Below are 26,172 nucleotides of genomic sequence, written 5' to 3' on the forward strand. Positions count from 1 at the left end.
AATAATGAAATTTAAGTGACCAGTTATTGCAAATATGTTATTTTGAGCAAACATGAAATTAAATGATAGAGTGGAAAAGTCCAAGATCAGGGATGTGCAAAGATGGAGGGTTTGGTGGGGGGAGGGAGAGGGAGTCAGTCTACCCCACGACAGAGTGGAAGGTGTTGTACAGTTTGATAGCCACAGGGATAAAGGCCTGTAGCATTCTGCGCTGTACCTGTGTGGGACCAGGCTGTTGCTGAAGGTGCTCCTTAGGTTGACCAGTGTGTCATGGAGGGGATGAGCTGTATTGTTCAGGATGCTCCGCAATTTGAGGAGCATCCTCCCCTCCAAGATCACCTCCCATGAATCCAACTCCGCCCCCAGGATGGAGCCAGCCTTCCTGATGAGCTCGTTGATTTTGTTGCTGTCTGCACACAGCAGCAAAGAAGATGGCACTGGCTACCACCGATTGGAGCCGCCTCAGAAAGTACAGCCGACTCTGTCCCTTCTTGTACAGGGCCTCAGCATTCCTGGACCAGTCCAGTTTACTGTCCAAGTACACTCCAATATATTTGTATTCCTGGCTAGCCTGCACGTCCACACCAGTGATGGAGACAGGGAGGATCCTCTCCTCCTCAAGTCCACCACTAACTACTTGGTCTTGTCAGTGTGGAGCTGCAGGTGATTCAGCCCACACCACTCAACACTCTGTGTTCAGCTTCCCTCCCCTCTCTGATGCAACCCACAATTGCAGAGACATCTGCAAACTTCTGCAGGTGGCAAGAGTTATATCTGAAGTCTGAGGTGTAGATGGTAAACAGGAAGGGAGAGAGGACGTCCCCTGTGGGGCCCCTGTGTTGCTCAGCACCATGTCCGAGACACAGTTCTGTACCCTGACATATTGTGGTCGTCCAGTCAGGTAGTTGGTGATCCAGGACACCAATGGAGCATCTACCCGCTTCTTCGTCAGTTTGCTCCCTAGCAGTGCAGGCCGAATGGTGTTAAAAGCATTGTCAAAAAACATGACTCTCGCAATGCTTCCCGGCATATCCAGGCGAGCACAGGAACGATGGAGCAGGTGGATGATGGCGTCCTCCACCCCCACCTTTTTTGGTAAGCGAACTGCAGGGGGTCCAGGAAGGGTTTAACTGGGGGCCGCAGGTGAGTGAGCACCAGCCTCTCCAAGGACTCAATGATGAGTGAAGTCAGCGACAGTCTGTAGTCATTGGAGGAGCTGGGATGCATCCTCTTTGGTATAGGAACCAGGCACGCTGATCATTAATTTAAAAAACACTCCTTACGGTTCATGGTTGAATAATTTGATGGCATAGAGAAAAAGCTATCCTTTCTTTCTTGGATTGCAGCATAACATTTTCAGCTATGTATTTTTGAAAATGTAATGTTGTGATGTAATTGTACTTGTATTTTAATGATACTACTGACAACCGGTGAAAGGTTTATCTAGCTTTATTCAGGCTGGTAATTACAAAGACAACGTATGAGCATTTACACATGGCCCAGTATAATACCTGTCATAGAAACATAGAAAATAGGTGCAGGAGTAGGCCATTCGGCCCTTCGAGCCTGCACCGCCATTCAATATGATCATGGCTGATCATCCAACTCAGTATCCTGTACCTGCCTTCTCTCCATACCCCCTGATCCCTTTAGCCACAAGGGCCACATCTAACTCACTCTTAAATATTGCCAATGAACTGGACTCAACTACGTTCTGTGGCAGAGAGTTCCAGAGATTCACCACTCTCTGTGTGAAAAATGTTTTTCTCATCTCGGTCCTAAAGGATTTCCCCTTTATCCTTAAACTGTGACCCCTTGTCCTAGACTTCCCCAACATCGGGAACAATCTTCCTGCATCTAGCCTGTCCAACCCCTTAAGAATCTTGTAAGTTTCTATAAGTTCCCCCCTCAATCTTCTAAATTCTAGCAAGTACAAGCCGAGTCTATCCAGTCTTTCTTCATATGAAAGTCCTGACATCCCAGGAATCAGTCTGGTGAACCTTCTCTGTACTCCCTCTATGGCAAGAATGTCTTTCCTCAGATTTGGAGACCAAATCTCCAAAGATAATGCATGTCGAGACAGGAGGTGGTCTGTCTTGGTCAGACTTGAAGCTTTCCATTGTTTTCTAGTTCTCAAAGCTGGAGTAACTCAGTGGGTCAGACAGCATATCTGGAGAGAAGGAATAGGTGACATTTTGGGTCGAGACCCTTCTTCAGACCCGAAACGTCACCTATCCCTTCTCTCCTGAGATGCTGTCTGACTCACTGAGTTACTCCAGCTTTTTGTGTCTATCTTCGGTTTAAACCAGCATCTGCAGTTCCTTCCTGTTTCTAACACTCATCTCCCTCCTTTTTTTCTGTCTTTCACATGAGCAGTGGCTCGTTAATACCCAGTCCAAATCCAATCCATTTTGTCCATCTTTGTCCTAACTTGGTTGGCCCTTCCATTTTCTACTTCGATTGTTTACTATCCAAGTTATTGGTGTTGAATCAATTGGATATGGAGAAGCATGACATTAATAACTCAGTTCATGCAAAGACTTCATTGCCCAGATGGGTTTTGTGAGCAAGTCTGATAATTTCTCCTGCATTGTGCTAAAGGGGCTGTGCCACTGTACGAGCTAATTCAAGAGTTCTCCAGCGTTTCCCCTGATTCGAACTCGGAGAATTACGGTAATAGCCGCTCGTAGGAATTCGGGGCTCTCGTGGACATTTTTTCAACATGTTGAAAAATCTTCACGAGCTTACCGCGTTTCCCAAGTACCTGCCATTAGCGTTACGAGCCACTAAGAAACGTCCCGAGCTCCGACGTACCCGCGACATACATTCTACGTGCTTACCACGAGTTTGTTTTTTTAAACTAGAGAGAGAGAGAGAGAGAGAGCTTGAATTACCTCGTACAGTGGAACAGGCCCTTAAGCCTCTTATTACCATAGTAACAGCAACCTCATCTCTCCAGCGTTGAGTTCTAGGATGGCATTGGAGCAAGCTTAGAGTGGACCCATTGCTTCTCATCTCACTACAAACAGATATCCAATTTGTTAGTCCTCTGAGACCTTGGAGCTTAGTAAAGCAAGATGACTTCCTAAATCATTACTGCCTTTTAATACATTTGAAAGAATGTTACAACGAGAGGGAATCTCTTAACTCCTGCCAGTTTGGTTCATGTGATTCTGCTTGTTCCACTAAGTCTTCATTACAACCAAGTCTTATTCAGAATCCTGTGATTAATCAATGTTGGGACGTCACTCCTTCAATTGAGTAGTTATCAATCACTTTGTTTATACTTTCTTGACATTCCCTTATCAACCACCTGATATTGGTTCAAATAGAAAATGCAGTCATAAGTGATAGGTGCATTCGGCCCATCAAGTCTACTCCGCCATTCAATCATGGCTGATCTATCTCTCCCTCCTAACCCCATTCTCCTGCCTTCTCCCCATAACCCCCTGCTAATCATGAATCTATCTATCCCATCTATCCCATCATCTATCTATCTATCTATCCATCTATCTATCCATCTATCTATCCATCTATCTATCCATCTATCTATCCATCTATCTATCCATCTATCTATCCATCTATCCCTTAAAAATATCCATCGACTTGGTCTCCACGGCCTTCTGTGGTAAATAATTCCACAGATTCACCACCCTAAAGGATGTCCTTTTACTCTGGGGCTATGGCCTCTGGTCCAAAATTCTCCCACTAGTAGAAACATACTCTCCACGTTTACTCTATGCAGGCCCAAACTATGAGAGAAATACAGCAGAGTGAATCTGCAGAGAATTTGAAGGGATGTGCAGTGGTGATGTTGGGAGACTTTAATCCAGTCTATGGGTGAGTAATTAATGTTAGAGAAAAGGGGAGGAGAATTTCTAAAATGTGTTCAAGATATGTTCTCCATCAATCTAGGAAGGAGGCATTGCTGCATCTGATGCTGGGGTCCAGGCAGAGACTATAATGAAACAAAAAAAGTGATTATTTTTTTTAGAATGGATAAGGGAGAGCCAGTGGATGTGGTGTATCTGGACTTTCAAAAAGCCTTTGACAAGGTCCCACACAAGAGATTAGTGTGCAAAATTAGAGCACATGGTATTGGGGGTAGGGTATTGACGGATAGAGAACTGGTTGGCAGACAGGAAGCAAAGAATAGGATTTAACTGGTCCTTTTCAGAATGGCAGGCAGTGACTAGTGGGGTGCCGCAAGGTTCAGTGCTGGAACCCCAGTTATTTACAATATATATGAACTTTTTAGACAAGGGAATTAAATGTAAGAAAGTAAGAATGTAGTTGAGGCCAGTTCATTGGCTATATTTAAGAGGGAGTTAGATGTGGCCCTTGTGGCTAAAGGGATCAGGGGGTATGGAGAGAAGGCAGGTACAGGATACTGAGTTGGATGATCAGCCATGATCATATTGAATGGCGGTGCAGGCTCGAAGGGCCGAATGGCCTACTCCTGCACCTATTTTCTATGTTTCTGTGTAACATCTCCAAGTTTGCGGATGACACAAAGCTGGGTGGCAGTGTGAGCTGCGAGGAGGATGCTATGATTCTGCAGGGTGACTTGGATAGGTTGGGTGAGTGGACACATGCATGATGAAGAGAAGTGTGGATAAATGTGACGTTATCCACTTTGGTGGCAAGAACAGGAAGCAGATTATTATCTGAATGGTGTCAGATTAGGAAAAGTGGAGGTGCAACGGGACCTGGGTGTGCTTGTACATCAGTCACTAAAAGTAAGCATGCAAGTACAGCAGGCAGTGAAGAAAGCAAATGGTATGTTGGACTTCATTGCAAGAGGATTTGAGTTTAGGAGCAAGGGCCTACTGCAGTTGTACAGGGCCCTGATGAGACTGCACCTGGAGTATTGTGTGCAATTTTGGTCTCGTAATTTGAGGAAGGACATTATTGCTATTGAGGGAGTGCAATTTAGGTTCACTGGGTTAATTCCCAGAATGGCGGGACTGATATATGAAAGAATGGGTCGACTGGACTTGTATTCACTGGAATTTAGAAGCATGAAAGGGGGTCTTATAGAAACATATACCATTCTTAAAGGATTGGACAGGCTAGATGCAGGAAAAATGTTCCCGATTTTGGGGGAGTCCAGAACCAGGGGATCACAGTTTAAGAATAAGGGGTAGACCATTTAGGACTGAGAAGAGAAAAAACCTTTTCACCCAGAGAGTTGTTAACACTGAACTTTTATCTTCCGTTTTGTACTATGTTTACATATTCTGTTCTGCTGCAGCAAGTAAGAATTTCATTGTCCTATCTTGGGACACATGACATTAAAACTCTCTTGAATCTGTAATATTCTGTGCCACAGAAGGCAGTGGAGGCCAATTCACTGTATGTTTTCAAGAGATAGTTAGATTTAGCTCTTGGGGCTAAAGGAATCAAGGGAAATGGGGTAAAAGCAGGAACAGGTACTGATTTTAGATAATCAGCCATGATCATATTGAATGGTAGTGCTGGCTCGAAGGGCCAAATGGCCTACTTTGCCTATATTTCTGTGTTTCTAGAGCAGGCGCTAGGCTACAAACAACAAGTTGAGAGGGGAACGAAGGAGAGAAGTTAGACTGGTAAAGAGAGGGAATGGGAATAAAATGGACTTTAACAGTGAACCCAAAAATTAACAATGGGGAAGTAAGAAGTGGGAAGAAAGTCTTGTGAACAGGGGAAGTAATATACACTTACAGGCTGAGGCACACTTGAATACTTAATGTGGACTATCTGTTTCAACTAAGGAAGGAAATGCTGACAGAATATGGACAGGAGAGATGATGGAGGTAATGAATGGGGTGAAAATTGATTTGCTGGAAGGACCGATGATGCTTAGAGTAAATGCAATGAGGTTGCTCAGGGAAGTGGTGTGGAGATAGTAGAATGGTTTACCACAAACTTCCCTGGATATGGGCAAAGTGGTAGAGGGTTGGATAGTGGCAAATGTGACATACTTGCTGAAGAAAAGACACAACAAATATATCAGATACCTATTACTATGCCATTAAGTCTCATTGTTAAATATTACTTCATAAGTGATAGGAGCAGAAACAGGCCATTCGGCCCATCAAGTCTACTCCACCATTCAATCATGGCTGATCTATCTCTCCCTCCTAACCCCATTACCCTGTCTTCTCTCCATAACCCCTAACAACCGTTCTAATCGAGAATCTATCTATCTCTGTCTTACAAATATCAATTGACTTGGTCACCACAGCCTTCTGTGGCATTGAATTCCACAGATTCACCACCCTCTGACTAAAGAACCATCTTTGTAAGTTTTGTATTACTGTCATTTTGAATCATCAGTTTACTAAATTCAAATGTTTTCTATTTTTAACTTCAAAGAGGAGCCAACAGCTCGCCAGCATCCGAGGATATCTTCAGGCACCCTGGACAGACTGAAGGAATTTTCTGTTGACCGGCACCTAGAAACACCATGTGTTAAGGATTCGGGTGGGGATGCCCAATGGACGAACATCAGATGCACAGACAATTCGGATTTGTATTCTGATGATGTTGGCACAGAAATGTGTGATGGGATGCTTAGAAAGGATTTGAATGGAAAACTGGAGCAGGTGGGTTATTTAGCCCATTTTGAGGCCTTGATACATTTCAAATAAAATGTCATAATTTGGACATACTATTAAAATGGTAACTCACTTCATATGTTTGGCAAATCTGTTGAGTTTAGAGTTACAGCTTGTAAACGATCGCCGCTGTACCAGGTGTGGACTCCTTTACATCGGCGAGACCAAGCACAGGCTTGCCGATCATTCTGCCTAAACCTACCTGATCTCCTGGTTGCTCAACACTTTATCTCCCACTCCCATTCCCAATCTGACCTTTCTGTGCTGGGCCTCCTCCGTTGTCAGAGTGAGGCCCAGCGCAGATTGGAGGAACAGCACCTCATATTTGGCTTGGGGAGCTTACACTTCAGCAGTATGAACATTGACTTCTCTAACTTCAAGTAGCCCTTGCTTTCTCTCTCTCTCTCCATCCCCTTACTCCTTCCCAGTTCTCTGACCAGTCTTACTGTCTCCGTCTACATTTTATCTCTGTATCTCTGTATCGCCCACTCCCCTGACATCAGACTGAAGAAGGGTCTCGACCCAAAACGTCACCCATTCCTTTTCTCCATGGATGCTGCCTGTCCCGCTGAGTTACTCCAGCATTTTGCGTCTATATTGACCGGACTTTGCAGGCTTTACCTTGCACTAAACGTTATTCCTAACAACTACAATAGACTATTATTATCATTATTAATATTATTGCACTGTTATTGTTTGTTCTTTTTTCTGAGTTTTTGTTATTTATTACGATTACATATTCTGTTGTGCTGCAGCAAGTAAGAATTTCATTGTTCTCTCTGGGACATATGACAATAAAACACTCTTGACTTGACTCTCGATGTATCTTTCCACTGTGAATAGCTTGATGGTAATCATGCATTGTCTTGCTGCTGACTGGAAAGCTTTTCACTGCACCTCTGTACACGTGACAATAAACTACACTGATCTAAGTTTTGCACGGATATATTTATGAGACATTCTTAAATGAACTTTTTGTGTCTGACAGTCGCATTCCCAGGAAACAGCGAGCCGTGATAGGAATCCGTTTTCAGCTTCAAACAAGGGGGCCAGTGTGAAGAACAGTGTGGAAGACAGGGGAGTTAATCGCAGGACAAAGAGTGCGTACACTCCACTCGAGCTGCAGTTCCTGGAGATAAAAAAACAGCACCAAGACACAGTGCTGTGTGTGGAGTGCGGGTATAAATACAGGTTCTTCGGTGATGATGCTGAGGTAGGTAATTCTAATTAAAGTCCATTGTTATCTGGGAATGAATAAAGGGCCTGTCCCACCAGCATGCGATTGCATGCGTCTAGCGCGACCAAACGGAAGCGGAGTTCGCGGTAAGTACGCGCAAAGTTCGCGCGTGACGTAATTTACGTCAAACTCACCAATCAGCTGGGCAGGAGGTGAACCGACTGAATTTGGATGTTGGGCGGTGACGTCATCGCGCAACGGCACGCTGGGCGGTGACGTCATCGCTCAACGCCACGTGCTAGGCGTACGCCGTCGAGACACTGCGTACGACGTTGAGACGCTGCGTACGCCCTCAATGCGCCTGCGGGCCCCGCACAACTGCATACACCTCTGCCGATCGAAGTGGGACTGGCCCTGCGAGGCCGTACGCCTCAAGCGACCACGCTTGATCGTGCTAGACGCATGCTATCGCATGCTGGTGGGACAGGCCCTTAAAGTTTCACTCCCTTGCATCAAAGCCCTAGTGCTAGGCAGTAGTTAGTGCAAGGAGGGGACATTTCAAGTGATACTTTATTGTCACATGTACTAGGGTACAGTGAAATCACTCTTTTGCATGCAGTTCAATAAATGTCTTGTGTAGGAAAGAACTACAGATGCTGGTTTAAATCGAAAGTAGACGCAAAATGCTGGAGTAACTCAGTGGGACAGGCAGCATCTCTGGAGAGAAGGAAGGGTCGAGACCCTTCTGAAACGTCACCCATTCCTTCTCTACTGAGATGCTGCCTGTCCCACTGAGTTACTCCAGCATTTTGTGTAGTACCTTTAGTAAATGCCTTACTGAATCAATAGGCACAATCAAACTTAATTTAGTTTTAGTTTAGGGAGACAGCGTGGAAACAGGCCCTTCAGCCCACCGAGTGCATACTGACTAGCGATCCCCGTACGCTAGCATTATCCTACACCTGAGGTAGAATTTACAATTTTACCAGAGCCAATTAACCTACAAAACTGTATGTCTTTGGAGTGTGGGTGGAATCCGGAGCTCCCGGAGAAAACCAACGCTGTCATGGGGAGAACGTTAAAAACTCCGTATGGACAAGCACCGTAGTCAGGATCGAACCCGGGCCTCTGGCGCTGTAAGGCAGTATCTCTGCCATTGTGCCACCGTGCTGCTAAATTGCAGATTGAGATTTTTTAGTTTAGACATACAGCGCGGAAACAGGCCCTTTGGCCCACTGGGTCTGCACCAACCAGTGATCCCCGCACATTAACACTATCCTACATACACAAGGGACAATTTTTACATTTACGAAGCCAATTTACCTACATACCTGCACGTCTTTGGAATGTGGGAGGAAACCGAAGATCTCGGAGAAAATCCACGCAGGTGATGAGGAGAACGTACAAACTCCGTACAGACAGCACCCATAGTTGCGATCAAACCCGGGTCTCCGGCGCTGTATTCGCTGTAAGGCAGCAACACTACCTAGCAATGGTACAAATTTTTGAGATTTAAAAAATCAAGTCTGCAATTTATCCCATCAGTTAAGCATAAAAAGAAGTTTAATTTGACAACTAATTCACTTTCATATCTTCAGTATTAAAGTTATGGCCATTTTCTTACTCTGAATCTTGTTCCCTATTGCTTTTCCATTGACTTAACTCAAAAGCTGTGATCGAGGACAGGCAAAAGCCCATAACTTTCTTAAAAATTAAGAGAACTGAATGAAATTTTCAGTTATTATAGATTGAAGCATTCTGAAACAAATATAAAACAATCTTACTTGGACGACCTGAAATTAAAGCATATAATTAGTTAGTTACCTAGTTGTAGCTAATTACAAAATTCAATTACTAGATCTAAACATCTATCCATTTCTTAAAAGAAAAGGTTAACATTTTTAAATAGCCTAAGTGTCCAAATAACATTCACACTAGAATTCACAATATAACATGATTTTTAAATCTCATTGTCATGAATTTATATCCCAGATGGAAGGAATTTCATGTTTAATTCCCATAAATTAATGGGCATTTAAATCATCTTGCGAGTGGGTTTTTGTGGAACGTGATCGATTGGAACGTTGCGGTTGCAGTGACTTTGAACCCCATATCGACAGGAAAACCACTGCCGGTTCGTATGGGGCCAAAATCACATTTTCGTCAATGAAATTTGGATGAAAGTAATCCTAAGAAGCAAGTTTATATGTAAAATAACGACTTACCTTATGTTTTGTCCCCTACGTGAGATTCGTCCCGTTGACGGCATTAGAAGTAGGTATTTATTTTACTCCAGGGATTAAATTGTCCCGCAATTAAAAAAAACAAAAAAAACAACTTCTGAGAACGGAGTCGGAACGATTTTTCTGCTGCAGCAGAACAGCCTGAGAAAGTTCGACTCCAACAGGCAGGAGAAAACGGCATTTTAATCCCGCCCCCCCCCCCCGCTGAAAGTAGGTAATGTAACATCGCTACACTACCGCTGTGCCACCGTGCCGCCCTTAAATGAAATGATTCATTGCCAGAAAAGATGTTGTCTAAGTGACTTTTAGAAAAAATGGAAAACCATCCTCGACTGCGATGAAGTTGGTCCCTGTCGGGAAGAGACGGGGCTGACTCATGGTGTAGGTTTACTAAATGCATAGTAATGTAGAAGGAACTGCTGTGAAATGGGCTGCAGGTTGAAGGCATGCTTTGGAATGGAAGCACAGCATTGGTGAAGGCAATGTAGTCATGGAATTAATATGCCTTAGGCTTTTCACCTGACGGACTGTACAACGCATTAATTATTCTCCATGGGTTTTCTAGATTTGTAATTTTTTGCCTTCTTGCAGATTGCAGCTCGGGAGCTGAATATTTACTGCCATCCAGACCACAACTTTATGACGGCCAGCATACCGGTGTACCGGCTGTTTGTCCATGTACGCCGCCTGGTGGCCAAGGGCTATAAGGCAAGTGCTATCAACTCTGTTTTTCTTCTCCTTTACCGGGACAAGGGCTGGAAGGGTCCTGCTTAACGTACTCATAGCCATCAACCATTAGAAGAGCAGGAAAGGGTGGATAGACACAACATGCTGGAGTAACTCAGCGGGACAGGCAGAATATCTGGAGAGATGTTTCTGGGTCGAGGGCCTTCTTCAGACTGAGTCAGGGGAAAGGAAACTTCCTTGACGTGTGGGGAGCGATCAGACACCACGGGCCAGGACGCATGTCTGTGCGCGGATGGCAGGCCATATCTATCACTTGTACACATGGATCCCGCTCTGGATGTCGGGCATCAAATCACGTGTTCACATAGGTCCCGCCCCTTCCAGGAGGCCACCCGGAGCACTGACCCCTAGTCAAATACTCCTGCTCACTTGACCCCGGCCTATAGACAACTCCGATCCCGACAGTGAAGCCCAGACACAGAAGGTGCTGGGCCGTGCCGGCGGCTTTGCGCAGGATGCGGTACAACCAGACCTCGGCACTCGGAGCTGCTTGACGGCTCCGTCCTTGCGGCCACTAGCGCAGGCCTCCTTGCGTCACCGCGCCTGGGCGCCGCGGCCTCGGGTCCGGGAGGCACTGGAGATGAAGGAAGTCTGCGGCCCGGATAATTACTGGAAAAAAAATACGCCTGCGGGCCGGATGTTTTCGGGTTACGGGCCGCATTCGGCCCGGGGGCCGTGGGTTGCTGACCCCCGTCCTAAACCGTTCACTCTACAGTGAAACTCCTTTGTAAGTCCCAACGATACTCATCATTCAATTCAACCATAGTTTATACTTCCAACTTCGGCCTCTCTAAAGTTGGTATCGATGGCAGTTGAAAGGGCAAAATAGGAAATAGAAATAATGCAGAAAACATTCAGCAGGTTGCCCAGGTATTCTGTGGAGAGAAAGAGTTCAAATTTCAGGTCCAGGACCCAACATCAGAAACGCTAATTGTTTTTCTTCCGCCGGCGCGGCCGACTTGATGCGTGTTTGCAGCATTTTCTGTTTTTAGTTCAGGTTTCTGGCATCTGCAGTTCTTTTTATTTTGACTTGCTGGTGAGAAAGCAAATATGGTTTCTGAATTGAAATGTCCAGGGTGCTGGTTTTAATGAAAGAAAGGGGTGGGTTTGGGAAACGGATGTGCATGTAAGGGGCAGGATGCAACTGTTAAGCCATTCTCTTTGACTCTCGCCTCTATTTGCACACTCAAAATCCTGAATGTAACTGAGGATTAAAAGCTGTCCTTCCATTTTGTTGACATCCTTCCAATAATTAGGTGACCAAAATTGTATGGTGTACAATTTTGTTCGCCTAATTATAGGAAGGATGTCAACAAAATAGAGAGAGTACAGAGGAGATTTACTAGAATGTTGCCTGGGTTTCAGCAACTGAGTTACAGAGAAAGGTTGAACAAGTTAGGTCTTTGTTCTTTGGAGCGCAGAAGGTTAAGGAGGGACTTGATAGAGGTCTTTAAAATGATAAGAGGGATAGACAGAGTTGAAGTGGATAAGCTTTTCCCATTGAGAGTAGGGAAGATTCAAACAAGAGGACATGACTTGAGAATTAAGGGACAGAAGTTTAGAGGTAACATGAGGGGGAACTTCTTTACTCAGAGAGTGGTAGCTGTGTGAAATGCGCTTCCAGTGGAAGTGGTGGAGGCAGGTTCGATTTTATCATTTAAAAATAAATTGGATAGGTATATGGACGGGAAAAGAATGGAGGGTTATGGTCTGAGTGCAGGTAGATGGGACTAGGGGAGAATAAGTGTTCGGCACGGACTTGAAGGGCCGAGATGGCCTGTTTTCCGTGCTGCAATTGTTATATGGTTATAAGCTGGGGTACAGTCGCACTTTGCCAATCTACCTCATTGTGGAACTGTTTTGCTGCAATGTTGAAAACTATTCTGCACTCTGGTATCTTTCTCGTTGCCCTACCTTTTTATACGTGTGTTTAGCTTGATCGTATTCACGTGTAGTATGATCTGATTTGATTGTGTAACCTGCAATATAACCAATTACCATCTGTGAAATAATTCCACATGCAACTAAAAAGTTTTAAAATGACTGAAATATTTATAGCGTGTTTTAATGACTAATCGGGGTACTTGTTGAAATGTGTAGGCTTGTTTTAAAGAAAGTACCAATTTGAGTGGGAAGTTATAAGTAAATGTTTGACTGGAAATACAATCACTAACTTCCGCTTTATGCACTTGAGAATCCGGTTATCATGACTAAAATGTGAGAATGACTATTCCTGGAGGTGTGTGACTCCAGAAATTCGACAAAGGAATTCCTGCTACAATGAGCTTGACTTCCTGATGTGATTTTTGTACTAGAAATGTGTCAAATTCCCCACGTTGGAGCATTGCAGGGGACTTGCATATCCAGGAGGCGACCAACCTTGGGGCAAATTAGTATTTGGAGTTACATAGAAACATAGAAAATAGGTGCAGGAGGAGGCCATTTGGCCCTTCGAGCCAACACCTCCATTCATTGTGATCATGGCTGATCGTCCCCTATCAATAACCCTTGCCTGCCTTCTCCCCATATCCCTTGACTCCACTAGCCCCTAGAACTCTATCTAACTCTCTCTTAAATCCATCCAGTGACTTGGCCTCCACTGCCCTCTGTGGCAGGGAATTCCATAAATTCACAACTCTCTGGGTGAAAAGGTTTTTTCTCACCTCAGTCTTAAATGACCTCCCCTTTATTCTAAGACTGTGGCCCCTGGTTCTGGACTTGTCCAACATTGGGAACATTTTTCCTGCAGCTAGCTTGCCCAGTCCTTTTATAATTTTATATGTTTCTATAAGATCACCCACTCATCCTTCTAAACTCCAGTGAATACAAGCCTAGTCTTTTTAATCTTTCCTCATATGGCAGTCCCGTCATCCCAGGGATCAATCTCGAGTTCAGGGCTGGGTGGAAACTTCATGATGTTAAATCACATTAATGTAGTTTAGAGGTGCAGCGCAGGCCCTTCGGCCCACCGGGTCCGCACCGACCAGCGATCCACGCACACTAATACTATCCTGCACACGCTAGGGACAATCTTGCATTTGCACCAAGCCAATTAACCTACAAACCTGTGCATCATTGGAATGTGGAAGGAAACCGAAGATCTCGGAGAAAACCCACGCAGGTCATGGGGAGAATGTACAGACAAGCGCCATCGTTAGGATTGAACCCCATGGTGCTGTAAGGCAGTAGCTCTGCCGCCGTGCCGCCCAATGTATCCTTTGGGCCATCTGCCCCTTTGCGTACACACACAGTCATGGTCATTATGCTGTAGTTTAATCCAAGTGCTGCAGTGCAAGCCCTTGTTGTCAAAAGTACATAGTGAGGATAGTATGTGGAATGTGAAGAATGATTTCTCTGTGTACCTCTCAGGTGGGAGTGGTGAAGCAGATGGAGACTGCAGCTCTGAAAGCCGTTGGAGAGAACAAAGGCAACATCTTTACTCGCAAGCTGACAGACCTGTACACCAAGTCGACACTCATCGGAGAAGATATCCTTTCACTTTCATTGCCTCGTATCTCTCTAGTTTTCATTCCACTTTGCGCCACTTGGACTAAGTGGTTATGGGGATTTCTAGCTTATGGGGTCTGAAGCAAAGCATGCCAGGTGGTGAAATCTAAAATGTAATCGGTAAATGAGTGGGAATTATTCAGCACGTTAACCCGTCCATACCGACTAAGATGCCTTCCTGAGCTCGTCCCATTCGCCTGCGACCTACATCCGTCTAAACGCTTCGTATCTGTGAACCTGTCCAAATTATTTTTGAAAATTGCAATTCGTAAGTTCATAAGTGATAGGAGCAGTCTACTCTGCCTTTCAATCGTGGGTGATCTATCCCTCCCTCTTAACCTCATTCTCCTGCCTTCTCCCCATAACATCTGACACCTGTACTAATCAAGAACCTATCTATCTCTGCCTTAAAAATATCCATTGGCTTGGCCTCCACAGTCTTCTGTGGCAAAGAATTCCACGATTCACCCCCGATTCATCTGACCAAAGAAATTCCTCCTCGTCTCCTTCCAAAAGGAACGTCTTTAATTCTCAGGCTCTGACCGCTGGTCCTAGACTCTCCCACTGGTGGAGAGAAACATCCTCTCACATCCACTCTATTGAATTGAGCTCTTTAATTATATTAGGCTCTAGTAGTTCCTTAGGCAACATGTTCCACGTACTGGCCACCCTTGGTGTGGAAAAAAGCCTGCCCCTCTGGCAGGACCGCATTAAATCTTTCCCCTCTTACCTTAAAGCTATGCTCTATAGTTTGGGGCATCCTTAGCTGTGGAATATGTCTGTGGTCATCCACCTTATCAACACCCATCATGATTTTATAAACCTTTATAAGGTCACCCTTCAACCTCCATAGCTCCAGGGAAAATAGTCACAGAAATATTCTTGCACCTTCTTGACCTTATTCCCATTCTTCCTAATAATATGGTGACCAGGTTATTTGGCAACACAAAATTACAGGTGCGGTTCACCAACATGTATATCAGCTGTAACACAATGCTCCAACTCTTGTATTTGGTCTATGTATTAAATGCCAGCCTTTCCATTGATACCCATGTTGATATAAAATAAGATCATTCAGTACCTGATCTTTAATTCTACTTTCCTGCCCTAATTTCATACCCCTTCTTTCCATTAATATTTAAAAAATCTGTCGAAATGTTTATGGTCTATTGAAATCCATCCTGCTTATGTAGAGCTTCCAGGGCCCTAAAATAAATAATTTCCCCCACAAAACCCCATGGCTAAATTTTCATCAAGCTATCAGAACTACGATATTTGAATGACGATGGGCGAAAAAATTTGGAAATATTGTCAATTTTTCTTTGCCAGGGAGTTCCCGCAAAACATATATTTTCATTTAATTCTGCTACTTTTTGGTGCCAGTGTTTTCACGACTAAAAAGTAATTCTTTGGACTCCTTTGCAACTCTGCATTCACATGGCGGAGTGCCCCTCATCCCATTTCCCTTCCCTACCCCAATTAACTAAAAACGGTTACAACTACCGTAGTACAGTGCAAACTGATGAGACACTCTCCTGAACCAAGGGCGGCGCAGTGGTAGAGTTGATGCCTCGCATAGACCCAGGTTTGATCCTGACTACGGGTGCTGTATGTGCGGACTTTGTAGGTTCTCCCCGCGACCTGCGTAGGTTTTCTACGGGATCTCCGATTTCCTCCCACGCTCTAAAGAAGTGCAGGTTTGTAGGCTAATTGGCTTGGTATTCTTGTAAATTGTTCCCAGTGTGTGTGGATCCCTCGTCAGCGCGGACTGGATGGGCCGAATGGTCTGTTTCCACACTGCATCTCTAAACTAAAGTGACCAATACCAGATGACTTAAATTGATATTCGTCGTGGGTTGAACGGGTCGATGAAGTGTAGGCTAAATAATAACTTTGGTACCTCATATTTTGTCCTTGATAATTGTCACATATTAATCCCTTGTTGAATCTGGATCTGGATGACGAGGGAGAAGGGGCTAGTGAAGTTCCCAACAGCTACCTGATGTGCATCTTTGAGCAAGCAGCAAACAAAAAGGACCGTAAGAAGCAGGGAATTCAGATTGCGTTTGTGGTAAGTGTCGCTTCTCATTGCATGCCTCTGTCGATTAATCCGTTCCGAATATGTGGACATCCACCTGAAAAACGAAACACCAATGTTGAGACATTCCTTAAATAAAGAGACCGACAATATACAAAGTACTCCAGATATGGTGACACAATAAGATCTTGATGGTGGGCACATGAGCACATTCAAAGTGCAGGAGTAACTCAGCGGGTCTGAAGAAGACAAAATGTGTAGGAAGGAATTGCAGATGCTGGTTTACACCGAAGATAGGCACAACATGCTGGAGTAACTCAGCGGGGCAGGCAGCATCTCCGGAGAGAAGGAATGGGTGATGTTTCGGGTCGAGACCCTTCTTCAGACTGAGTCAGGAAAGAGGGAAACTAGAGGTATGAAAAGGTACAGAACAAACCTGAGCTGGCACCGATGACTCGAGATATGTGGAGGCCACAGTGGTCTATTGTTTGCTGTGGAAGAGGTGATAATGAAAGGATACAAACAGTGAAACTACTGTTGGGCCTGAAGAAGTGTCCCAACCTGAATAGTCGCCTATTTTATGTCCTCTAGAGATGCTGCCTGACCCACTGAGTAATCCCAGCACTGTGTTCTACACAAGATTCCAGCATGTACAGTTCCTTGTGTCTTGATACTCAATCCAATATATGTTTATTGTTTATTGGGCAAATAGAGAAAATTGGAGGGAAAGTAGATGAAGATTTGATCAAGGGGTAAATTTGTTGATTCTGGATTTGTACATATTTTTTCTCATTGACTGTGTTTTGTTCTGGTATACAGGTATCTGTTCATCATTAGTTGTTCATAAATAAGTGAAATAACATTGTTATGTGCTATTAAAGTTGCCAGGGATAGTAAACAAGATGAAAAATGTTGGGAACCCCTGTTCTAGGATTTGGCATTATTTTTCGGATTTTACATCCGGCACTTGCAGAAGGAAAACATGCATTTGTGGAGACTGTAAATCTAAATTCTGTGGCATTAGTTTAGACGCTTGTGCAGATTCAGTTGTCATTCGGAACCAATTCTGTCTTCCTGTTGCCCTCTTGGGTGCATCATTGAAAACCATCTGCGTCTTCCCTGTTGCCTTCAGTGAATTCAGTTAGTGCATTGCATTTCTTAAGGGCCTGTCCCACTTGCATGCGTTTGGCGCGACTAAACGGAAGCGGAGTTCGCGCTAAGTTCGCGCGTGACGTAATTTGCGTCAAACTTACCAATCGGCTGGGCAGGAGGCGGGCCGACTGAATTTGGGCGTCGCACGACGTCGGGCGGTGACGTCATCACGCAACGGCACGTCGGGTGGTGATGTCATCGCACAACGCCACGCGCTAGGCGTACGCCGTCAAGACGCTGCGTACGACGTCCAGAAGCTGCGGACGCCCTCAATGCGCCTGTGGGCCGACAGGCCATTGGCGCGCGGAATTTTCGGACAGTGTGGGATTTTCGGGGCCCCGCGCGATGTCGAGACCAGCCCCGCACAACTCCATACGCCACTGCGCTTCGAAGTGAGACCGGCCCCGCGTGGCCTGTACGCCTCAAGCGACCACATATGGTCGCGCCAGACGCATGCAATCGCATGCAAGTGGGACAGGCACTTTAATGAATTGGACTTTGATAAAATTGAGGGGAAAGGGAGGAAGGGAAAGAGTTTTCTGAACGAATTTTGAAACTCGGTTTCTCAGGAATAATACTTTTATGGAGTAAAATGCCATTCAATCTCAGTTCAGAGAGCAATTCAAGTGGTCACAGTGCAATGTGACAAAGTTCAAACTTCATAAGGTCATAAGTGACAGGAGTGGAATTAGGCATCAACTCTACTCTGCCATTCAATCATGGCTGATCTATCTCTCCCTCCTAAGCCCATTCTCCTGCCTTCTTCCCATAACCTCTGGCACCTCTTCACCACAACTAATCCCTTCCAAAGAAATACCAGACCTTCATTGTGGGTACCTTGCCAACATCTTAGAGCAATTTTGAGCAACTATCCCCTTGTCATCACCTCTTCCACAGCCAACAATGGACCATTGTGGACTCCACCTTTCCTTGACCCTCATCGCTGGCTTTTGTTTATTCTTTTCATACCTTTCATTCTTTTGTTATTTGTACCTTTCCATGCCTCCAGTTTCCCCTTGCCCTGACCCTGTCTGATGAAGGGCCTTGACCTGAAACGTGACCTCTACCTTTTTTTCCAGAGATGCTGCCTGACCCGCTGAGTTACCCCAGCATTTCGTGTCTATTTTAGGAATAACTCCATCCTGGACCCCACGGTTAACCTTATGAGAAGATTAAATTCGAACAAAATACACACCTAACCTCAGAATATAGGTAAACATAAATGCTGGAGAAACTCAGCGGGTGAGGCAGCATCTATGGAGCAAAGGAAATAGGCAACGTTTCGGGTCGAAACCCTTCTTCAGACTGATGAAACGACCCGAAACGTGGCCCATTTCTTTCCCTCCATAGATGCTGCCTCACCCGCTGAGTTTCTCCAGCATTTCTGTCTACCTTCGATTTTTCCAGCATCTGTAGTTCCTTCTTAAACATCCTATTCTGAGGAAAGATATTCTTGCCATAGAGGGAGTACAGAGAAGGTTCACCAGACTGATTCCTGGGATGTCAGGACTTTCATATGAAGAAAGACTGGATAGACTCGGTTTGTACTCGCTAGAATTTAGAAGATTGAGGGGGGATCTTATAGAAACTTACAACATTCTTAAGGGGTTGGACAGGCTAGATGCAGGAAGATTGTTCCCGATGTTGGGGAAGTCCAGAGCAAGGGGTCACAGTTTAAGGATAAAGGGGAAATCTTTTAGGACCGAGATGAGGAAAACTTTTTTCACACAGAGAGTGGTGAATCTCTGGAATTCTCTGCCACAGAATGTAGTTGAGGCCAGTTCATTGGCTATATTTAAGAGGGTTAGATGTGGCCCTTGTGGCTAAAGGGATCAGGGGGTATGGAGAGACGGCAGGTACAGGATACTGAGTTGGATGATCAGCCATGATCATATTGAATGGCGGTGCAGGCTCGAAGGGCTGAATGGCCTACTCCTGCACCTATTTTCTATGTTTCTATCAGAATATAGGTACATTTGTTTTCATTTGTTGTGTGGCCACTAGATGGCAGCAAAAGGCAACATCTTGTTCATCCATCGCTGCCACCGTAGGAAAGAGGTTGAGTCTTGATCCTCAGACCCAATGTTGTGCACCAAATGTGCAGTGATAATTGATGATAATACCGACTAGTTAATTGTTTTGTGCACTAACCGAGTCTAACTTATGCTTTGCTAATTGGGTCAGTCAGAATGCATGGCTCTTGGGGAACATTTTTGAAAATGTATGAGTTGCTTGTAAATCTGGGAGCGTCAGCAAAAAACGAAATTATCAAAAAACGATTAAGAATATAGATTTAAAATATCTTTGGCCAGTGCTATATTGAGATAATTACATGTTTTCTCGAAATCTGAGTTTTGTTTTCTTTGTTGAGGTTTCTGGCATTGAAGTTCTAAAGATTTTGGTTGATGGCATGAGCCAAGTTTTCCCCTCTCCCTCCTCCTCCTGAGACTGTCCCTGAGGATCAGGGCTGACTTGCTTCCAGTAGAGTTCTGAGGTGACCAATGAGTTTAGTGCAGGATCCATAGGCGGGGATCACTGGTCGGCACGGACCCGGTGGGCTGAACGGCCTGTTTCCGCGCTGTATTGATAAGGCTGAACTATGTTAAAAATATAAGAAAATATTAAATGGATCCCTGGGCTAGCTTACAACTTATATTTGGTCTCAAATCAGACTTTTCTCCAATAGATTAATACAGAAAGGCAAGTCTAGGCTTTTTTTTTTTTTTTCTTTTTTTTTCTTCTTTTATTTATATAGCACATTTTTAGTCAACTTGCATTGACCCCAAAGTGCTTCACACAATTACATCCACACAGACAGGCAAAGGTGGGTGAGGTGTCTTGCCCAAGGACACACACAGGCAAAGGTGGGTGAAGTGTCTTGCCCAAAGACACAACGACAGTATGCACTCCAAGCGGGATTCGAACCAGCTACCTTCCGGTTGCCAGCCGAACACTTAGCCCATTGTGCCATCTGTCGTCCACAGCTTGCCTCAGGTTGCTGTGTATTGAGATAATGAATGACTTTAAAATTTGTCTATCAAGTGACGAGAGAGAGGAAGCCCAGATTGATCCCAGTAAGGGGTATTGACAAATGGTCGATGCCTTTAATATGTAAAATGCCTTGCACCAAATGTCCGATGCCTTTGAGGTATGAAGTGACGAGAGAGGAAGCTAGATTGATCTCACTAAGGGGTATTGACAAATGGCCGATGTCTTTGATATGTAAAGTCCTTGTACCATATGACAAGATGCCTTTGATGCATCCTGTAGTATCCTGTGTATGCTCTGTACCTCTGACCATGACTAATGTTTGCGGAATGTGCAAAGGTGACAAAAAAAACACTGTATAATACGATGTAATTCTGTTGTTCAGAGAAGTGGACTGAGGACAGTGAAGTGCCTGTATTGCTCACTTGACTGGGGTCCTCCTTGCCACTTCCATCGGCCGATAATAAGTAAAGTTTTGAACTGGTCTACCAAACGTATTGTGAGTTGTCTGTTTATTAAGAAGCGAACCTGTTTGTTATATAAGTAACGTTTTCAGTATCTCTAAACTAAATATAGACTCTGTCATTGGGGCATATCGAGTTTAGAGGGCAGTGTTGCGTGCTCTTCCCTCTGTTTGCTCTTGGCCTTTACGGGCTGCTGTCAGAGATGAAACATGCTGTCCAAGACACTTCCCTGCAAGTTTGAAAAGCCTGGAGCCAGGAATATTAACACTTCCAAGGAAGATTTGAGTGCAAAGCATCTTCTCTGCTGTTTTGGAACTTGTTTGCTGCAGCAGGCCTCAAGAGTAGGGTGTTTGCTTTAGGAGTTCTGGTGCCTGATGTGAATGTTAAGGCCTGACCATTGGAGCAGGTTGAATACTATCAGAGTCTCTATACTGGGGATGTTAGCCATTGGCCGGGTGGCTGGCGCTGGTTCATCCATGCGGTGATGGATTTGGGTTTTTTTTGCAGAGGAACTGTTGCTACTTTTTACTTTAGTTTAGAGATACAGCGTGGAAACTGGCCCTTTGGCCCACCGAGTCCGCACCGATCAGCGATCCCCGCACATTAACACTATCCTGCCCACACAAGGGACAATTGTACACATACCCCAAGCCAATTAACCCCTACATGCCTGTCTGTCTGGAGTGTGGGTGGAAACGGAAAATCTCGGTGAAAACCCACGTGGTCACGGGGAGAACGAACGCACTCATACAAACAACAAACGTAGTCGGGATGGAACCCGGGTCTCCGTGGCTACAAGAGCTGTAAGGCAGCAACTCTAGCGCTGCGCCACCATGGCTGTAATGTTTCTCCTGCAAGGTTTAGGGGTGCCTCCATGTCTACATTCATCGCCGCTCACTTCATGAGCTTGGTGCATGGTTTGAGGTCGTGGTCTTCAAGCATTTGTTTCCACCATTGGCTGCATTGGAAACCATGGTTAATTTGATTGTATGCGCCTTTTCACAGCTTAGTTTTAGTTATTTAGATGCAGCGTGGAAACAGGCCCTGTGGCTCACTCAGGCCATGTTGACCAGCGATCACCCGTGTATACGAAGGAACTGCAGATGCTGGTTTAAACCGAAGATAGACACAAAAAGCTGGAGTAACTCAGGCAGCATCTCTGGAGAGATGGAATGGGTGGCGTTTTGGGTCAAGACCCTACTTCAGACTGTACACGAGTTCTATTCTACACACTTGGAACAATTTACCAAAGCCAACTAGACATCAAACCTGCACGTCTTTGGAGTGTGGGAGGAAACCGGAGCACCTGGAGAAAACCCACGCAGTCACAGGGTGATCGTACACACTCCGTACAGACAGCACCCGTAGACAGGATTGAACCGGGGTCTCTGACGCTGTAAAGCAGTGACTCTACCATTGCGTCTCCCTCACAAGCCCTGTGATATACAATATGATCCACTTTAAGGTCTTGCAGCAAATCTTTATTTGCAAAGGGTATTGTTGAGCTCTGGTGATAAACGTTGACGGACCATTCTCTTTATGGATATTTAGCGTAAACCTTCTATTGAGAAATTCAATGAAGGAGTTAATGACGGTTTAAAATGCAACTTTCACATATGCACAGAGGTAATTGTTGTCTGTGCCCTATAGTTTAATAACAATGTTGATGGCAAACTAGTGGCCAAGTAAATAAAAAAATTTTTAACATGCAAATGTTATTCCTGCAAGGGCCAATAGCAGTTGCTATTCTTAAGATGATTGTCATTAGCTTTGCAAACACAGCATGGTGGTGACCAATGAGTGAAATGCCCTGAAGAATAGTGGGCGGCCATGGTGGCGCAGCGGTAGAGCTGCTGGCTTGCAGCGTCGTAGACCCGGGTTCGATCCCGACTAAGGGAGCTGTCTGTACGGAGTTTGTACGTTCTCCCCGTGACCTGCGTGGGTTTTCCCCGAGATCTTCGGTTTCCTCCTACTCTCCAAAGACTTGCAGGTTTGCAGGTTAATTAGCTTGGTGTATGTGTAAATTGTCTGTTGTGTGTGTGTGTGTAGCATAGCCAGTGCAGACTCGGTGGGGCGAAGGGCATGTTTCCACGCTGTATCTCTAAACTAAACTATTTAAGCGACAATTCTCATGCTGAGTGGCAGTTAAACCTTTAATCCAAGAGTTGGTTTTGCAGCATTTGTGCATGTGAAGTGATAGTTAGTCCTGTGCTGATAAATCACTGTTGTGTGGTTTATATGTGCAGTGGCACAGCTGGTAGAACTGTTGCTGCACAGTTCCAGAGACCCAGATTCCATCCTGACCTCTGGTGCTGTCTGTATGGAGTTTGCACACTCTCCCCATGGACCACCTGGGTCTCCTCCGGGTGTTAACGATGTTTGTTTTTGCAGATTAATTGACCTCTGAAGATTAATTGTTTTTGCAGATTAATTGACCTATAGAAACATATAAAATTGTAAAAGGACTGGACAAGCTAGATGCAGGAAAAATGTTCCCAATGTTGGGCGAGTCCAGAACCAGGGGCCACAGTCTTAGAATAAAGGGGAGGTCATTTAAGACTGAGGTGAGAAAAACTTTTTCACCCAGAGTGTTGTGAATTTATGGAATTCCCGGCCCCAGAAGGCAGTGGAGGCCAAGTCACTGGATGGATTTAAGAGAGAGTTAGATAGAGCTCTAGGGGCTAGTGGAGTCAAAGGATATGGGGAGAAGGCAGGCACGGGTTATTGATAGGGGACGATCAGCCATGATCACAATGAATGGCGGTGCTGACTCAAAGGGCCAAATGGCCGCCTCCTGCACCTATTTTCTATGTTTCTATGTTTCTGTAAAATTGCCCCAGGTACATAGGGAGTGGATTTCAAAGTGGGATAGGATAGAACTAGGCTGAACGATGGTTGGAGTGGGCTAGGTGAGCCGAAGGGCCTGTTTCCATGCTGTATCTCTAAAGCTAAGGTGGAAGCATACCTATGCTGTTGGCAGATTGAAATAAAATTCTGGTTTGAAGTCTTCTGAACGAACCACTTCTTGTTAACTACCTTTATCCATGATTTATTTAAAATGTATGACTGGAATATTTGCATCATTCTGATCAATCCACAGCTTCATTAAAAAATATATTGACATTTTTAAGTCCGTCTGGTTTCTTAAAATGTTGCCAATCAATATTAGATGTAGAATTTTTTAAAATGTTGATAGTCATTAGAGTGACACAGCTTGGAAACTGGCCAACATGTCCCATCAACATTTGGTTCACCTGCCCATATTGCCCAAACACCGTCCTATCCATTTACCTGTTTAACTATTTCTTAAATGCTGGGATAGTACCTGCTTCAACTACCTCCTCCAGCAGCTCATTCCATACACCTACCACCCTTTGCGTGAAAAGGTTAACCCCTCAGGTTCCTGTTCAATCTTTGCCCCCTCATCTTGAACCTATGTCCTCTGGTCCTCGAGACTCTGTGCATCTATCCGATCTATTCCTCTCTTGACCTTATACACCTCTATAAGATCACCCCTCATCATCCTGCGCTCCATGGAATAGAGACCCAGCCAACTCAACCTCTGCCTATAACTCACACCCTCTAGTCCTGGCAACATCCTTGTAAATCATCTCTGTACCCGTTCCAGCTTGACAACATCATTCCTCTTAACACGGCGGGCAGAACTGGACACGATACTCTAAATGTGGCCTCGCCAATGTCTTGTACAACTGCAACATGAGCTCCCAATTTTGATACTGGTTGATGTAACCATGTTGTGTTTGGCAGGCGGTGCAGCCCAACACTGGCGACGTGGTCTATGATTGTTTCCACGACTGTAAATCCCGGTCGGAGCTGGAGAGCCGGATCCTGTGCCTGCAGCCGGTTGAGATCCTGCTCCCGCCAGAGTTGTCCGAGAACACGGAGAAGCTTTTGGCGAGTATCTCGGCTTCAAGGTGCGTAGACAAGTTTATTCGAGAGTCTGCGGGGCACGTAATTGGAACAGTCTTGTTGTTGATGATGTTTTGATAGTGGAGAATCCTCGCCAGCCCTTTCTGGCAGTGAGTTATCATATGTGGCAGCTAATCTGACATCTTGGCACCCTGGGCCATGTTCAACATGTAATTCGGACACTGAGGCAAAAAATGGTGCATATTTGTTTGGGAGCGAGATCCAGCATCCAGTCTGCTTGGTATTCGTCATATGGTTCCTCGCAGTTCTTGGCTTGCTGAGCGACTACCTGCAGTCAGTTTCTTGTGTACCTTTCTGGAAAATCTCAGAGATTAGATTGGACTACACTTTAGAGATACAGCGCGGAAACCGGGTCCACCGAGTCTGCGCCAACCAACGATCACCCCGCACACTAGCACTATCCTACACACTCGGAACATTTTACAATTTTGACCTAAGCCAATTAATCCTGACTACAGGTGCTGTCCGTGCGGGCGTTCTCCCCGTGACCGCGTGGGTTTTATCCGGGTGCTCCGGTTTCCTCACACTCTCCAAAGACGTACAGGTTTGTAGGTTAATTGGCTTGGTATAATTGTAAATTGTCCCTAGTGTGTGTGTGTGTGGGATAGTGTAAGTGTGCGGGGATGGCTGGTCGGTGCGGACTCGATGGGCCGAAGGGCCTGTTTCCACGCTGCATCTCTAAACTAAAAGACTGAAGACGTTGGTAAAACTCAATAGGTCAATCAGCATCTGTGGAGGCAATAGGTGTATTTAGGTCAAGAGTCTCGGGCAATGTCTTCTGTTTTCTAGGTTCCAGCCTCTGCATTCTCTTCTGTCTTCAGCTCTGGTGTGGGCTCTCGATCTGAAACGTCCGCTTGCAGCTTCCGCCTTCACAGTTGCTGCTGAGTTCTCCCAGCGTTCTGTTTTTGTTCCGTTCGCAGCGATGAGCCTGACATGGAGATGAACCCACGTCTCCCATGCTGTGCGGCAGCTCGAGCTGCTGCACCACTGAGCCGCCCTGTGTTAATGGTATTCTTTCACCATGGCAACCTGTTGCTTGCATATCAAGCTCCGCAGCCTTTTGTTCACGTTTTCAATAGGATACAACATTTTCATAATTTGCAAATTTCCTAGTAACTTAACTAAATGGCACGGTTGGATTTAACACTGCGTGCAGTTCAAAGTACGAAGATTCACACTGAGGGTGGTGCGTGTATTGGATGAGCTGCCAGAGAGAGTGGTTGCGGTAGGCAAAGTAACGGCATTTAATAGACGTCACGCAGCCTCGGTAAGGCCAGCAGCATAATCATGGACGAGTCGCCCCCTG

General features: G+C 45.1%; 1 protein-coding gene and 1 long non-coding RNA gene across 3 annotated transcripts in view; one reads left to right on the plus strand and one right to left on the minus strand.

Moving 5' to 3' along the window:
• The window catches only part of msh3 (mutS homolog 3), a 285,979-nt gene that overhangs the window by 7,905 nt on the left and 251,902 nt on the right, over positions 1–26,172 (plus strand). For both annotated transcript variants that reach the window (XM_033018740.1, XM_033018741.1), the window contains exons 3-8: positions 6,358–6,587; positions 7,588–7,812; positions 10,611–10,727; positions 14,136–14,253; positions 16,202–16,344; positions 24,684–24,850. In XM_033018740.1, coding sequence (XP_032874631.1) covers positions 6,358–6,587; positions 7,588–7,812; positions 10,611–10,727; positions 14,136–14,253; positions 16,202–16,344; positions 24,684–24,850 — 1,000 coding nt within the window. The remainder of the gene's footprint in view (positions 1–6,357; positions 6,588–7,587; positions 7,813–10,610; positions 10,728–14,135; positions 14,254–16,201; positions 16,345–24,683; positions 24,851–26,172) is intronic.
• On the minus strand, positions 245–25,422 carry LOC116971507. Its single transcript, XR_004411510.1, has 4 exons — positions 25,409–25,422; positions 12,656–12,663; positions 5,504–5,508; positions 245–378 (listed from the first exon to the last, which is right to left on the minus strand). It is a non-coding gene; the product is annotated as an uncharacterized LOC116971507 (long non-coding RNA).

The sequence above is a fragment of the Amblyraja radiata genome, chromosome 3 (genome assembly GCF_010909765.2).
Source record: "Amblyraja radiata isolate CabotCenter1 chromosome 3, sAmbRad1.1.pri, whole genome shotgun sequence".
NCBI classification, from domain to species: domain Eukaryota; kingdom Metazoa; phylum Chordata; class Chondrichthyes; order Rajiformes; family Rajidae; genus Amblyraja; species Amblyraja radiata.